Source organism: Callorhinus ursinus, unplaced genomic scaffold (genome assembly GCF_003265705.2).
Source record: "Callorhinus ursinus isolate GAN/ISIS: 27379988/994484 unplaced genomic scaffold, GSC_fseal_2.0 scaffold10, whole genome shotgun sequence".
Taxonomy (NCBI): Eukaryota; Metazoa; Chordata; class Mammalia; order Carnivora; family Otariidae; genus Callorhinus; species Callorhinus ursinus.
The window spans coordinates 35,480,203-35,492,839 of record NW_027397072.1 but is presented as its reverse complement, the minus strand read 5'-3'; the positions used below and the strand labels follow the sequence as shown (position 1 = coordinate 35,492,839).

The window sequence follows — 12,637 nt, the reverse complement described above, 5'->3', positions numbered from 1 at the left end:
ATGCTCTCTCTCTCTCAAATAAATGAATAAATCTTTAAAAAATTATAAAATGAAAAGATTGATCTTAAGCCTTTTCTCCTATAGATAGGAAAACTCTGGCCCAAGGAAGAGGAATGCCCTTATAAATGGCAGGATGAGAATTAGAATCCTCATTTTAACCACACTGACTCAATCATTTCCTCATTCATTTATCAAATTAACTCAAAAAAATATTAAGCACCAGACACTAGAATCTATCCTACTATAAGCACGGCCTTATCTGCATCCTTGGGCACCACACTGGAGAATAAATAAGTGTAGTATATTGTTTGCCTGCATCTCTGAGATACGTTTTAACACCTTCTTCTCATCACAGACATTGTTGGAATCAGTGGAGATCGGCTTCTCCATCACCACCAGACACAATATCTGCAGGAGGTGGTTCTGTGTTACATCCTGGATGATCCCAAATTCTTCAAAGTAGCTCCTGCAGCCCTCAGTGCCAAAGGGCTCCAATGTTGTCCTGGTTCCAGATGGGGCTGAAGATCCTGTTGGCAAACCTCAGCACCATGAGGTTCTGGACCATCTCCTTGTCCAGGTAACGGTTGATGCAGTAAATCTGGTCCTCCCAGAAGAAGGAGGAGATGTTGTTGGAGAGCCAGCTGGAGCTTTGCAGGTCTCTCTGGAAGGGCTTCTCCACAGTGACATGGTTCCAGCCTGTCTGGCTCATGCAGCTGTCATGGATGTTCTTGGTGACCGCCTCATAGACAATGGGGGGCAAGGCCAGGTAGAAGAGGTGGTTGGCCTGCTGCCCCTGGTGGAGGGCATTCATGTGGCTGTTGAGGCACTCGTAGGAGGCGGTGTCCTCATACTGGCCAGCCACATAGAAGTTGTAAGCAAAGAACTCCAGCTTGGGCTTCTCCTCTGGGGTGGCTTTGAAGAAAGGTTCATTCTGTTTTCATATGTCTGCCACCGTGAGGTGCGAGGGGGTGTAGCCCATGATGAAGGTGTCTTTGGGCAGAAGGCCATCCTGGAACAGCCACCAGATGGTAGGGTGGATCTTCTTGGTTAAGTTGCCAAATGCACCCATGATGATGAAGATATATGTATCAGGGTGATGGAAGGCATTGCCCTGGTACAGCTCTTCCCTCAGGATCTCACACACTTGGGCCCAGCTTAGGGCCATCTGCTCTGCCAGGATGTTCTCTGTGCCTCACCATCAGTAAACTCACAGCAGGGGAGTTCCTGGCCAGTTCCCCAGGCTGTGCCCCACCCCTCCACCTCCCTTAACCAGTGGGGGTGGTTTTGAGCAGACCGCTTCATACAAGGTGTGTGGGTGGAGCTTCAGCATCCCCTCCCCCTGGGGGTGGAACAAGCTCTCAAATTTATAAACGTTTTGGTATATTTTTTTCTTTCCTTTTCTCTGTTCTTCTGGTATTTCTGTTATGTGTATGATGGAGCACTTGGTGGTGCCTCACAGGTCTCTAAGGCTTTGTTCATTTTTTGCCATCTTTTTCCTTTTCCTCAGACTAGATGATCTGCATTAATCTATCTTGAAATTCATTGATCCTTTCTCATGCAGCTCAAATCTGCTGTCAAGCCCCTCTAGTGAATTTTTTTTTTCAGATATTGTGCTTTTCAACGCCAGAATTTCTATTTGGTTGTTTTTATAATTTCTATCTCTCTATTGATAGTCTCTATTTGGTGAGACTGATAACATACTGACCTTTAATTCTTTCGACATGGTTTCCTTTAATACTTTGAACATACTTATAATAGCTGATTTAAAGTCTCTGTCTAGGGGTGCCTGGGTGGCATGGTCAGTTGAGTGTCCAACTCTTGGTTTCAGATCTGGTAGTGATCTCAGGGTCATGGGATCAAGCCCTGCCTCAGGCTCCGTGCTCAGTGCACAGTCTCCTTGAGTTTCTCTCTCCCTCTGCTCCTCTCCCCCATGTGCGTGCTCTCTCTATCTCTCAAATAAATAAATCTTAAAAAAAAAAAGTCTCTGTCTAATACAGATGGCCATTAGACACATGACAAATTGCACAACATCACTCATCATCAGGGGAATGCAAATCAAAATTACAATGAGATATCTCCTCACACCTGTCAGAATGGCTAAAATCAAAAACACAAAAAAATAAGTGTTGGTGAGGATATGGAGAAAAAGGAACCCTTGTGCACTGTTTGGGGGAATGCAGTGCATTTCTGGTGCAGCCACTCTGGAAAAACAGTATGAAGTTTCCTCAAAAAATTAAAAATAGAACTATGCTATAATCCAGTAATCACACCACTGGATATTTACCCAAGGAATACAAAAACACTTAATTCAAAAGGATATATGCATCCCTACGTTTATTGCAGCATTATTTACAATAGCCAAATTATGGAAGCAGCCCAAGTGTCCATCCATAGATGAATGGATAAAGATGTGGTACATATACACAATGGAATATTATTCAGCCATAAAAAAGAATGAACTCTTGCCATTTGCAACAACATGCGTAGAGCTGGAGAGTATAATGCTAAGTGAGATAAGTCAGAGAAAGCAAATATCACGTGATTTCACTCATGTGGAATTTAATAAACAAAAAAAGGAAGAAAAGAGAGAGAGAGAGAGACAAAGCAAGAAACAGACTCTTAACTATAGAGAACAGACTGGTTGCCAGAGCAGGGGGATGGGGTTGTGGGGGCGGAGAGATGGGTGAAATAGGTGAATGGGATGAAGAGTACACTTATCGTGATGAGCACTGAATAATGTATAGAATTGTTGAATCACTATATTGTACACCTGAAACTAAATATAACACTGTATGTGAACTATACTGTAATTAAAATAAAAAACTGGGGCGCCTGGGTGGCTCAGTTAAGTGTCTGCCTTCAGTTCAGGTCATGATTCCAGGGTCCTGGGATTGAGCCCTGTGTGGGGCTCTCTGGTCAGCAGGAAGTCTGCTTCTCCCTCTGCCTCTGCCTCTGCCCCTCCCCACTGTTCATACGCACATGTGTGCTCTCTCCCTCTCTCTCTCAAAAACAAACAAATTTAAAAAAAAACCTTAAAAAATAAAATAAAATAAAATAAAATTAATTAATTAAAATTAAAATTAAAATTAAAATTAAAAAAAGAAAAAGAAAATCTTTAGTAAGTTCAACATCTAGCCTTCCTCAAGGGCAGTTTCTAGAGACTGAAATGGGCCACACTTTCCTGTTTCTTTTCAGGCTATATATATATATTTATATTTTTTTTTTATTCCCCCTTTGAAAACCGGGTCCTCTAGATAACATAATATGGCAACTCTGAATACCAGACACAACCACCACCACCACCATCACCACCAGCACCATCCCTGCTGGGGTTTGCCACAACTGTTGTTTGTATACTTGTTTGTTCAGTGACTTTCCTAGACTAGTTCTGTGAGGTCTATATTTCCTGTAGTGTGCAGCCACTGATGCCCCCACGGGGTTAGCTTAATGGTCAGCTCATGATTAGACAGAGATTTCCTTAAAAGCCCTGAGCTAGAAAATCTTCCACTTTTTGCCAAGGAGCTCTGGGGGTTGAGGCATGCCTTCAATGCTCAAGCAATTTACAGCTTTGTCTTAGTCTTTATTTCCTGAGTGTACAGGACCTCAAGGGCAGCCAGAAGCGAGAGATCGAGGCCCTTCAGGCCTTTCCAGACCATGCACACAATCTTTTAGATCCCCTGAAACCCACCAGAGCTTTTCAAATTCTCCTAGGTACATCCAATTTCTCAGATCTCCCTTTTAAATTTTTGGCTGGGCTCATGTTTGCCCCCCAACTGGTATTGCAGTCCTTGGCAGCTATGAGGTTAAGCAATTAAAGCTGATTATATTTGACAAATGCCCTGGGATTAGGGGTTTTCCCGAGTAGAAAGCTTCAACTTGGATTAAGTAATAACACCCTGTAAGTCAAGTTTTTCCAATGAACTGCCATACAGGTCAAACAATAATGATGTTTGGGTGACAGAACTTTCTGAGGTGCTTCTAACCCATCTGTCCCCTCTACCAGCTGCAAGGCTGCTGGTTTTAAAGGCTACTGTGGAGCTGGGGCTAGAGGGGTGGCAGTAGGCTGGAGCAGTTTGTCTTGGATAAACCCCTCTTCAGATTGTTGTTAGCCTTTGGTTAATATCTAGAGTTCTGGAAAAGTTGATTTTTGTAATCTTGCCAATATTTCTGTCGGTTTTATGGAAGAATGGATCTACAGGACTCCTTACTCCACCATTCCAGAAGTCCCCCTGCTCTGGTCAGAGATCATTTCTAAGATCAGGCTTGCTCAGGTGTTAACTAATAAGAGGGTGTTCACCGGAAATAGGATGAAAGTACTGCACTTGTTCTAGAGGCATCTGGATTTAAAAACAAAAAGACACCTAAAGGATGAAGAAGGGATCCATAGAAATCATTCCAAGAGACTGGAGATGACATGGGGGCCCTTGGTAAAAGTCAGTGGGCTGCCAGGACTCACACCCAGATCTCTGACACCTAGCCCATTGATCTCTTGGCAGCTTCCCCAGGAGATGCCTTTTTCAGGGGAAGGAGATGCCATATTTTGAGTACTTCATCTAAGCTACAAGTTTCATACTCATGATTCTCACACTTACCAGCAAAGAAAATGATCTTATTTCCACTTTACAGATGAAGAAACTGAGGCTCACAGGAGTCAAGCCACAAGACCAAGGTCAGACCATTCATGAGTGTTGGAGAGGCGATCCCACTGCAGAGTGTAAGCTATTCCAATGTCCCCGAAACCCAATGTCCCGACCCACCCGTTGGCAATGGTGTGGGTAGGGAGGCAGTTTATGAAGGTGCCCGTCACTACAATTTTGAGCCCAAGAGGTTGGAACCACCCTTTCAGTCCTCTCTCCCGGGAGATACCGCCCCACTAGTCCCAGAGCAAGGAACAACAGCAAAGTAATAGGTATGGCTTGCCCCAACCCAAGCACCTGCTGAGGAGGGCTCCCGGGTCAACTTCTCCCTTCCTTCAGGAGCCAGAGCCTCCTGGCAGTCCCCTCAGATCGAGGATGGCAAGGGCAAAGCCTGGCTGTGACTTCAGGGCTGGGAGCGCGGAACAGTACCCTTCGTGTCCTCAGCAGAATAAAGTCCACAGGCCTGAGCGGCCGAGCCCCACCCAGTCCACCGCAAGCCTGGGGTGTGTCTGCAGAGGACAGAGGGTATGTTCCCAAACGCCCTAGCATCCCGACAGCCCACAGCTCCATCCACACCCCCGCCCCGACTGCAGCAAAGGGGACATACTCACTACAAAATCATTCACAAGAGACAAACTTTATTTAGACCCCTCCGAAATTGGCAAGGAAATAAGAACAGTCACAACAGCGCAGTCTCGTGTGCAGAAACGTCTTCAGATAGGCTGTCTCACTGGGACCTCACGGTCACCCTGCAGGGCAGGCAGGGCGGGTGACTGCTCATCCGCTTTATGGAGGGCTTATCAGGGATGACCCAGCTTTCACACAGGAGTGTAAACCGTCCACCCAGATGCCTCCCTGCGGATGCTCCAGGCTCCTCAGTACCCCAGGTTGGGCCAGGCTTCTACCAGATACAGGCTGATTATCTGCCGCTCCTCCACTATAAAACCAGGGAACAGGCTGCCCCGTCTCTGAATAAAGGCCCTTCTCCCTGACATGACCTATGGGTACCAGGATTGCTAGGTCTACGGTGACCACACCAGGCGGTCAGCCAAAAGCCTCGGCAAGCCCTGGGCACAAATGAACCTGACTAAGCAGAGGGCTCCCTGCTGAACTACCAGGGAGATAGAGGGGCTCCTCCTTTCTCCACTGGCCCCAATCTGTTGGGGAGGAGGGAGGAGCCATTGCCTCCCCGCCTCCCTCGCCCTGCTAGGCCTGCCGCTGACCAGCTTTTCTGACTCCTCCAGAATGTGGGTGGTGGGGCGCTGCACCTCTCCACCCTGCAGAGGCCAGGCTCAGAGCTAGACTCAGTCTGCCACCCGCACCCGGAAGGCCCTCTCCAGTCCTCAGAGTAGGGGGGCCCCACGCGGGGGTCACAGCCTCAATCTTACACCGACATACAGGACACTTGGCCAAGTCCCTGAAGACCCGCCTGGCGCAGTAGCTGCAGAAGTGTGTGTGGCCGCAGGGGACAAGGCAGGTGTTGGCAGCACGGTGGAAACAGATGGCACACTCCTCTCCTGCTGCAGCTGGGAAAGGGGACAACACAGGTTGGGGCACATGGGGGCAAAGGCTGGGCAGCCTACTCACGCTATAACTACAGGGCAGGGAACCACGCAGTCCTATTGTGAAGAATATTACCTCATGAGAAAATGCTCACAACATAAACAAGTGGAAAAAAAACTGGGAAGAAAACCATAATGTACATACATATATATCATAAAATTCCAACTTAGAAAAAAGGAAAACAGAGCACAATTCCCCACAGATATATAACTACAAAATTGTAGGAGAAAAATCCACCTAAGAGGTAATGGGTGATTTTTTTTTACTTCCATATTTATTCTTTGCTATTTATTTTATTTCTGTTTGGCAAATCTTTTATTATGAACATGGACTGCTTTTTAAAGCAGGGACAAAATAACATTATTTGTGCATGAATGTGCTCTTGTAGCTTGTAAAGATAGCCAAAGTTCTAGAAGACAGAGCTATTAAACTGCGTTTAGGATTCTCGTAGGCAGCACCAAATCTTTCGGCCTAAAGCCTGTGGGAGACTTGGTGGGACTTGGAAAGACTTTAGTTGAGCCCCCAGAGCTGGGGCCTCCCCTGGTGCCTCTGGTGCTGGAGTCCCGGGGAGTCCCTGGGGCTGGGGGGAGCCACTCACCTTCAGGCTGCAGAGTCTCATCACTGAAGGCCCATGGCATGGTTGAGGGAAAGACGCTGGCCGTGGGATCTGAGGCAGAGAGGGAGACTCAGGGCCCAGGGAAAGCAAAGCCAGGGTGTTCCCACCCCACCCCCACCAGCCCCTGAGGTAGTTCCATGGGCTTTCTTTCCTGGGTTGCAATGCTGGAACTCCCAGCTGATCTTACCGCCGAGCCATCCCTTCCCTGGTTTAACCCAGCAGAGAATTCGTGAGGCTGTAGATTCTTTTTCCTAAACCACCCCACCCATCCTTTAGACATCTCCTCTTTGCCCTACTGTTGCTAGCTGACTGGAGACCCTAGAGGGCCAGGAAAATGGGTGCTTGCGCCCACACCAGACCTACCAAAACAGGTGTTCCAGGGCTGGGGCTTCAGCAGCTGTGACAAGTGATTTTAAAAATGGGGGGAGAATGGACTGCTTGTGTAGGCCCCTGGACGACCAGCACAGGAACGCCGATATTTCTTTTTGAGGCTGTTTCCTGTATCCACTCTCCCTGAAATCCACACTCCTCCTTTCAGGTGGCTAGAGGGATGGTTCTGGTTTGCCCACCCGTTGACGGAACGGCGGACTGCACCCCCACAAGCAGCCTTCCGGTGCACCTGTAACGCTCATACTTATGTTCCCTTTGCTCGCCACCCTTGACTCTTGTGAACTCCTACTTAGACAGCAAAACCCAGTCTCCAAGCTCTCCCTTTGGGAAACAGCCCTTTAACAGAATGTTTGAAGTGCTAGTTATATCTTCTTAGTATTCTCTAGGGGCAAGGTTGCCCTCCCTTTGACTGGGTCTTGTCCATCTGGCGTCCCCAGCGCCCATCTTCCTACCCGACCCTGGGTAGGAGCTGATGTAAAAACTGTATATGAAAAACTGAACGGGATCTCCCCACGGCTGTGAGTGGGAGCGCAGTACCACCCGAGCTTCCACCTCCCACCCAGGGGCGGTGCCTGGGTCCCCGCGGGTTGCCTCACCCAGCAGCTCGATGGCCTTGGTGGTCCCGTACAAGTCCATCACGGCCCAGAGCGGGGCGCCCAGGAGCACGCCCTTGCGCAGCAGGAGCCGGGGGCCCGCGTTGACCCTGGCGTAGAGCCGGCCGCCGCGGTTCACCCAGAAGCGGACCACGTCCCCGGGCAGCACGCCCTCCTCGGGCAGCACGGCCGCCCACGTCGGGCTCTGCTGCTCCAGGTCTGGGCACACGAAGGGCGGCAGGCTGGGCGCCGACAGCCGCGCGGGGTCCAGGCGCGTGAAGCCCACGCGGAGCCCGCCGCACCAGCCGCTCTCGTGCCACAGCACGCGCAGCGCCACCCGTTCGCCCGGCGCCACCGGCCGCTGGCTGAACACGATGCCGTCGTGGAACGTGGCGCGCCTGTGTGCAGTGCACTGCTGGGCGTCCAGCAGCACCTGCGCGCCCTTGGCCTCAGCGTGGAAGCGGAGTGTCTCTCGCGGCGCCTTGGCGTCTGTGGGGGTGGGGGTGGGGGTGTCAGTGCGGTCTGGACCCCGACCCACCCGCTCCTCAGAGTTATCTCCACACCCCCCATTCCCCCCGCCCCCCGCCCCGGGGCCACTGCCGGTGCTCTCATCCAGGGGACCCCCGCCCTCCCGGAGACCTGATCAAAGCCTGGTGAGGACCCCGCTTTGCGTGCCCGGGATCTGAGTTCCGCCGTGAACTTCCCTAAGCCTCAGTGCCCCTCCCGGAGGAATGCTGTAAAAATTAAACGAACTCATGCCTGTACCGGCTCTCAATACCTGGTAATGGTTATTTGCATTAAATAGAAAGAGCAGGTTTTAGAACAGTAGATATAATATGATCCAGGTTTTCTTCGACACATGTTTGTATGTTTAATATACACATATATATTCTATCTGTATCTAGAAACAGCCTGAAAGGAGATGGGTTTGCTAATTGTGGTGAGCTCTGGTAGATGGGTCCTGGTGTTCGCGCTGTTTCTCTCTCTGTTTGTCTGACTTTATCATTGTCCCACAGAGAACCTGCACCATTTATGAAGGCCATGGCCCCCAGTGAGGGTGACTTCCTTTTCTAGGAAGAGAAAGGGGTCCATCAGTGCCCCCACAGGGTGAGGTGGGGGGAGGGGGCACAGGCTGGAGAAGGAGTCCCGGGTCTGTCCCTCAGAATCCTGGGCTGGGCCAGCCAAGGCCCAGGGCTGGGCTTTAAAATGGGGGGACTTCCCAACCCGGCTCCACTTGGCAGTCAAGAGAGGAAGTTCCTTACTGAGCAGCCCTTCCACTCCAGCCCCAGGCCTGAGCCTGAGCAGGAAGCTCACTTCCTGCCCCACAGCTGCACTTAGTAGGCTCCCAGACCTCACCTCTCTCCCCTCCACCCCTCCCCTCCTGCCCTGCTCTTTCTGGGTTGGAAGATGGAAGCTGAAAATAGAAGGGAATTCAATCAGAACTTGAGCCAGACCCCAACCCAAAAAAGCAAGGCCCTCCCCCTCCCAGATCTCACCAGTTTCCCCAGACACACCTCTCTGACCACTCACAAGCCTGCAAGATTCCAGCAGGGCACAAGCGGGGGAGGCTAAATTTGGTCAGGTACAAGGGATACCCTTGAGGTCATAGTGAATCTGTCCCTGATGGATTCAGTCCAAAGGCAACCCTACCATGGTTCTCTCACCTGAGGCTTTAGGGACAAGCACTCACTCTGGCCTTGGGGACCTCTGAACCCTGCTATCCAAGCTCACCCCCCTTCACCCAAGCCCCCTGCACGACTGTCACCCCCTTCTGGAATACCCTCGTCTCTCCCTTCCTTCCTGAGAGTCTGCCCAGATGCCCTTTCCTGGAGGCTATGCACAAGCAAGGGGGAGTCCCCGAGTAGGCACAGACGGTGACCAGGAGCTGGAGTTGAGGGCCCTGACATCAGATGGATTTTCTTTGGGCCCACCGCAGAGTCACTGAGGCATCCAGGAGGCTCTGTGGAGGGCAGCCGTGTCTGATAGCCAGATTCTAGTCCCAGCTCTGCTGCTCACCTACGCAGGTCACTGCCCCTCTTTGTATAGGTCTCCTTATCCACCAATGGGATTGATATCAATGGCCAGCCACGGCCTGGAGTCTCCAGGTACCTGCCTGGAGATCCTGAATGTGAGGAGTTAGCTGCCCACTTGGGCAGGCACCATGACTTTTGGATGTCTCCCCCTCACCACACCCCCAGGCAGATTCAAAGAGAATCTTTGCAGTAAGTCTCTTGGAATCTAAGTGACTGAGGGTCAGCCCTCTGCTCAGCGAGGACCTCCCTGGATCTTCATCAACTCCATCACCACCCCTCCAGCCATCAAGCCTCTTAGGTGCCAGGCATGTATGAACCCTTACAGCATCTTTCATTGCTCCCACAACCTGCAGGGAGGCATGCAGAGGGAGTTGAGTCAGGGTGGTTCTGCACATCTCCACAGCCAGGAGCCGAGGAGCCCAGGCCCAGCTCCTGCCCCGCCCTCCCACGCTGCCTCCTTTATGGCACCACCATGACCTGGAATCCACAGTTGCCACAGCAGCAGCACCAACTGTGGCTTGGTCCCCACCCTCCTTATCATGTCCCTCCCCCCAACCTAGGTCTGGGTGCTCCCTGCTGCCGGGTTTTAGCCTCCAGTGCCCCTCAGGAGCCAAGGGCTGAGGCTCCAGGCTCTCTGCCTGGGAGGAAGTAGAGTTCTGAGATGCAGTCCAGACCTCTGGTGGTAAAAGACCAGGTTCTCCATCTCCTGCCTGCACACTAAGGGCACACCGTGGTTTCAGGTGAGGCTCTCAGAGAACTGTCGTGCCTGGTAACCTTCTGGTTTGTGCCTCTGGCAGCCCCGTAAGCTAGCAGGGCTTGCACTGGCGCTGGCCGGCAGATGAAGAAATTGAGGCCCTAGGGAAAAGTGACTCACCCAAGGTTCCACAGCTCCCCCTCTCCTTCTGCAACCCTGGTCTAGGGACCAAGCTTAGGGCTCCCACTTACCAGCCTGGAAGCAGAGCTGGGCCCCCATCAGCCTGTGGTCCTCGGGCACGGGTCCCTGGGTCTGGAAGGAATTGTCTGGACAAGGCCCGTGGACAGGTTTCCAAAGATTCAGCGGGTCTCCTTGTTATGGGCCAGGATCATGTTACAAGGTTGATGATTAATTAGAGGTTGCTGTCACGGGTTATGTATGATATCTGGGGAATTTCCTGATGATTGCCCCTGGTTTGCAGCGGACCTGCTGCAGCTGGCTGACCTAAAGGAAGCAGGGACTCTGGAGATAGCCTGGGTAGGATTTAAAATAGACTTGTCCCTTATTTCTGACCAGTCGTTCTCAGCCCGGCTGTGCATTGTAATTGCCCGTGGCACGTTAGTGAGTAGTCACACCTAGACCTGCCCCCAGAGACTCTAATTCCAGTGGCCTGGGGTGCGGTCCAGCATCAGTAGTTCTTAAAAGCACCCTGGATGGTTCTAATGCACAGCCAGGTTGGAGATTCACTGCTCCAGACCCCGGGGCACACAGGAGGTGCTTAATCAGCGTTGCTGGAGTGGACTGAACTGAATTAGCTGCATCCCAGGACCTGTGAGGTTGCCCCAGTGCTGTATCTCAGGCAGAGAGGAGAGGGGTAAATCAGGCAGAACGGGAGAGGTGCTGATTACTCCCCCAACCCTGCTGGAGTTGGAATTCCACTTTCCACAAATCTGATACAAAACACACATCGTCCCACAGGAGGTCATGCCAAATGCCCGCCTCCGGGCATGTTAGCTGTGCAAAGAAGCCAAAGATCTGGGGCATCTGGCTGGCTCAGTCCGTAGGGCAAGCGACTCGATCTCAGAGCTGTGCGTTCCAGCCCCATGTAGGGCGTGGAGTCTATTTAAAAACAAAAAGAAAAAGAAACTCAGAGATCTTCCGCCCCCTCCATTTCTATAGGAGAACTGAGGCTGGCGGAGGGAAAATGGCTTATTCTAACCTGGTGCTTCCCCCCCCTGCAGCAGGCCCGGGAGTCTCCTGGGGGATCTTTTTTAAAACGCTGATTGATTCGGAAGGCCTGGGGCTATGGCTGGGATTTTACTTTTCTAACGAGGTGGTTCTGTCGAACCCACTTTAGGTGGCAAGGCCCTGGGTTAGTTTGGAGGCTTATGGGTACCCTGGCCCCCCACTTCCAGGCTAAGCCCTTCCCAAGACCCCAGATCAAGGTCATGGTCAGTGACTACTCTGAACTCTGCTAAGAGGAGGAATTTCCCCATCCATGTCCCCGGAGAAGCTGGGGACAGCGGTGCTGGTGCCCGGGCTGGGGAGGCTGTTGAGGTGGGAAAGGCTGGAGGGTCTGGAGACCCAGGTTCTGCCTCCTGTGCTTTCTTGCCCTCTCCTGCCCTCCCTGGGCCCTGGTGTCCCCATGTGTAAAGCAGGAAGCCAAGGTGAGCCAGTTTCTGGGCCCTTCTAGCCCCGACATGCTGTGATTTTAGTCTTGGCAATGGAGAGGTAACAGCAGTCTGGCATCAGTTGCCCTCAGAAGATGTTGCCTGGACCCCGGACCTTCTCTTCCACACCACACTCCTGGCCAGCCTCCCTCCGTTTCCCCTCTAGAAGCAGTCTTCCAAAGGCCAAAGGCAAACTGGTGAGAAAAGTCAATAGCAATCACGGCAAGTCGAAGGTCAGTGGTTCCAGTTGATCCAGTCTGAGGCGAGGGCCCCACGCTTTGTGGTTCTGCTGGCCCAACCTGAGGGATACAGGCTTAGGGCATTGCTTTATCTCTGGGCAGAGCTGGGGCCCAGAGATCCCTCCCCCTCCGCCCCCACCCTGGCTCCACCAGTATCACTGGCTGCCTTGGGTGGTGACCAGAGGGCTCGAGCCAAGAGCAC

General features: G+C 51.6%; 1 protein-coding gene and 1 pseudogene across 1 annotated transcript; both read right to left on the bottom strand.

Annotated features, from left to right (window-relative positions):
* Positions 1-255: 255 nt before the first annotated feature.
* On the bottom strand, positions 256-3,321 carry LOC112821292 (glucose-6-phosphate 1-dehydrogenase-like; annotated as a pseudogene).
* Positions 3,322-5,255: 1,934 nt separating this feature from the next.
* NEURL3 (neuralized E3 ubiquitin protein ligase 3) lies at positions 5,256-10,914 on the bottom strand. The gene is made up of 4 exons (XM_025867610.2): positions 10,778-10,914; positions 7,803-8,288; positions 6,799-6,867; positions 5,256-6,163 (listed from the first exon to the last, which is right to left on the bottom strand). Exons 1-4 carry the CDS (start codon positions 10,803-10,805, stop codon positions 5,844-5,846), a joined length of 903 nt encoding a protein of 300 aa, XP_025723395.1. The 5' UTR covers positions 10,806-10,914; the 3' UTR covers positions 5,256-5,843.
* Positions 10,915-12,637: the final 1,723 nt, after the last annotated feature.

Excerpts from the sequence above, each read along its gene's own strand:
- NEURL3 (XM_025867610.2), bottom strand. The coding sequence starts at position 10,805 with ATGGGGGCCCAGCTCTGCTTCCAGGCTG. Across the intron at positions 6,868-7,802 it reads CAAGGCCATCGAGCTGCTGG|ATCCCACGGCCAGCGTCTTT; the intron begins GTGAGGCAACCC and ends TCTCTGCCTCAG. Across the intron at positions 6,164-6,798 it reads TGAGACTCTGCAGCCTGAAG|CTGCAGCAGGAGAGGAGTGT; the intron begins GTGAGTGGCTCC and ends CCCCTTTCCCAG.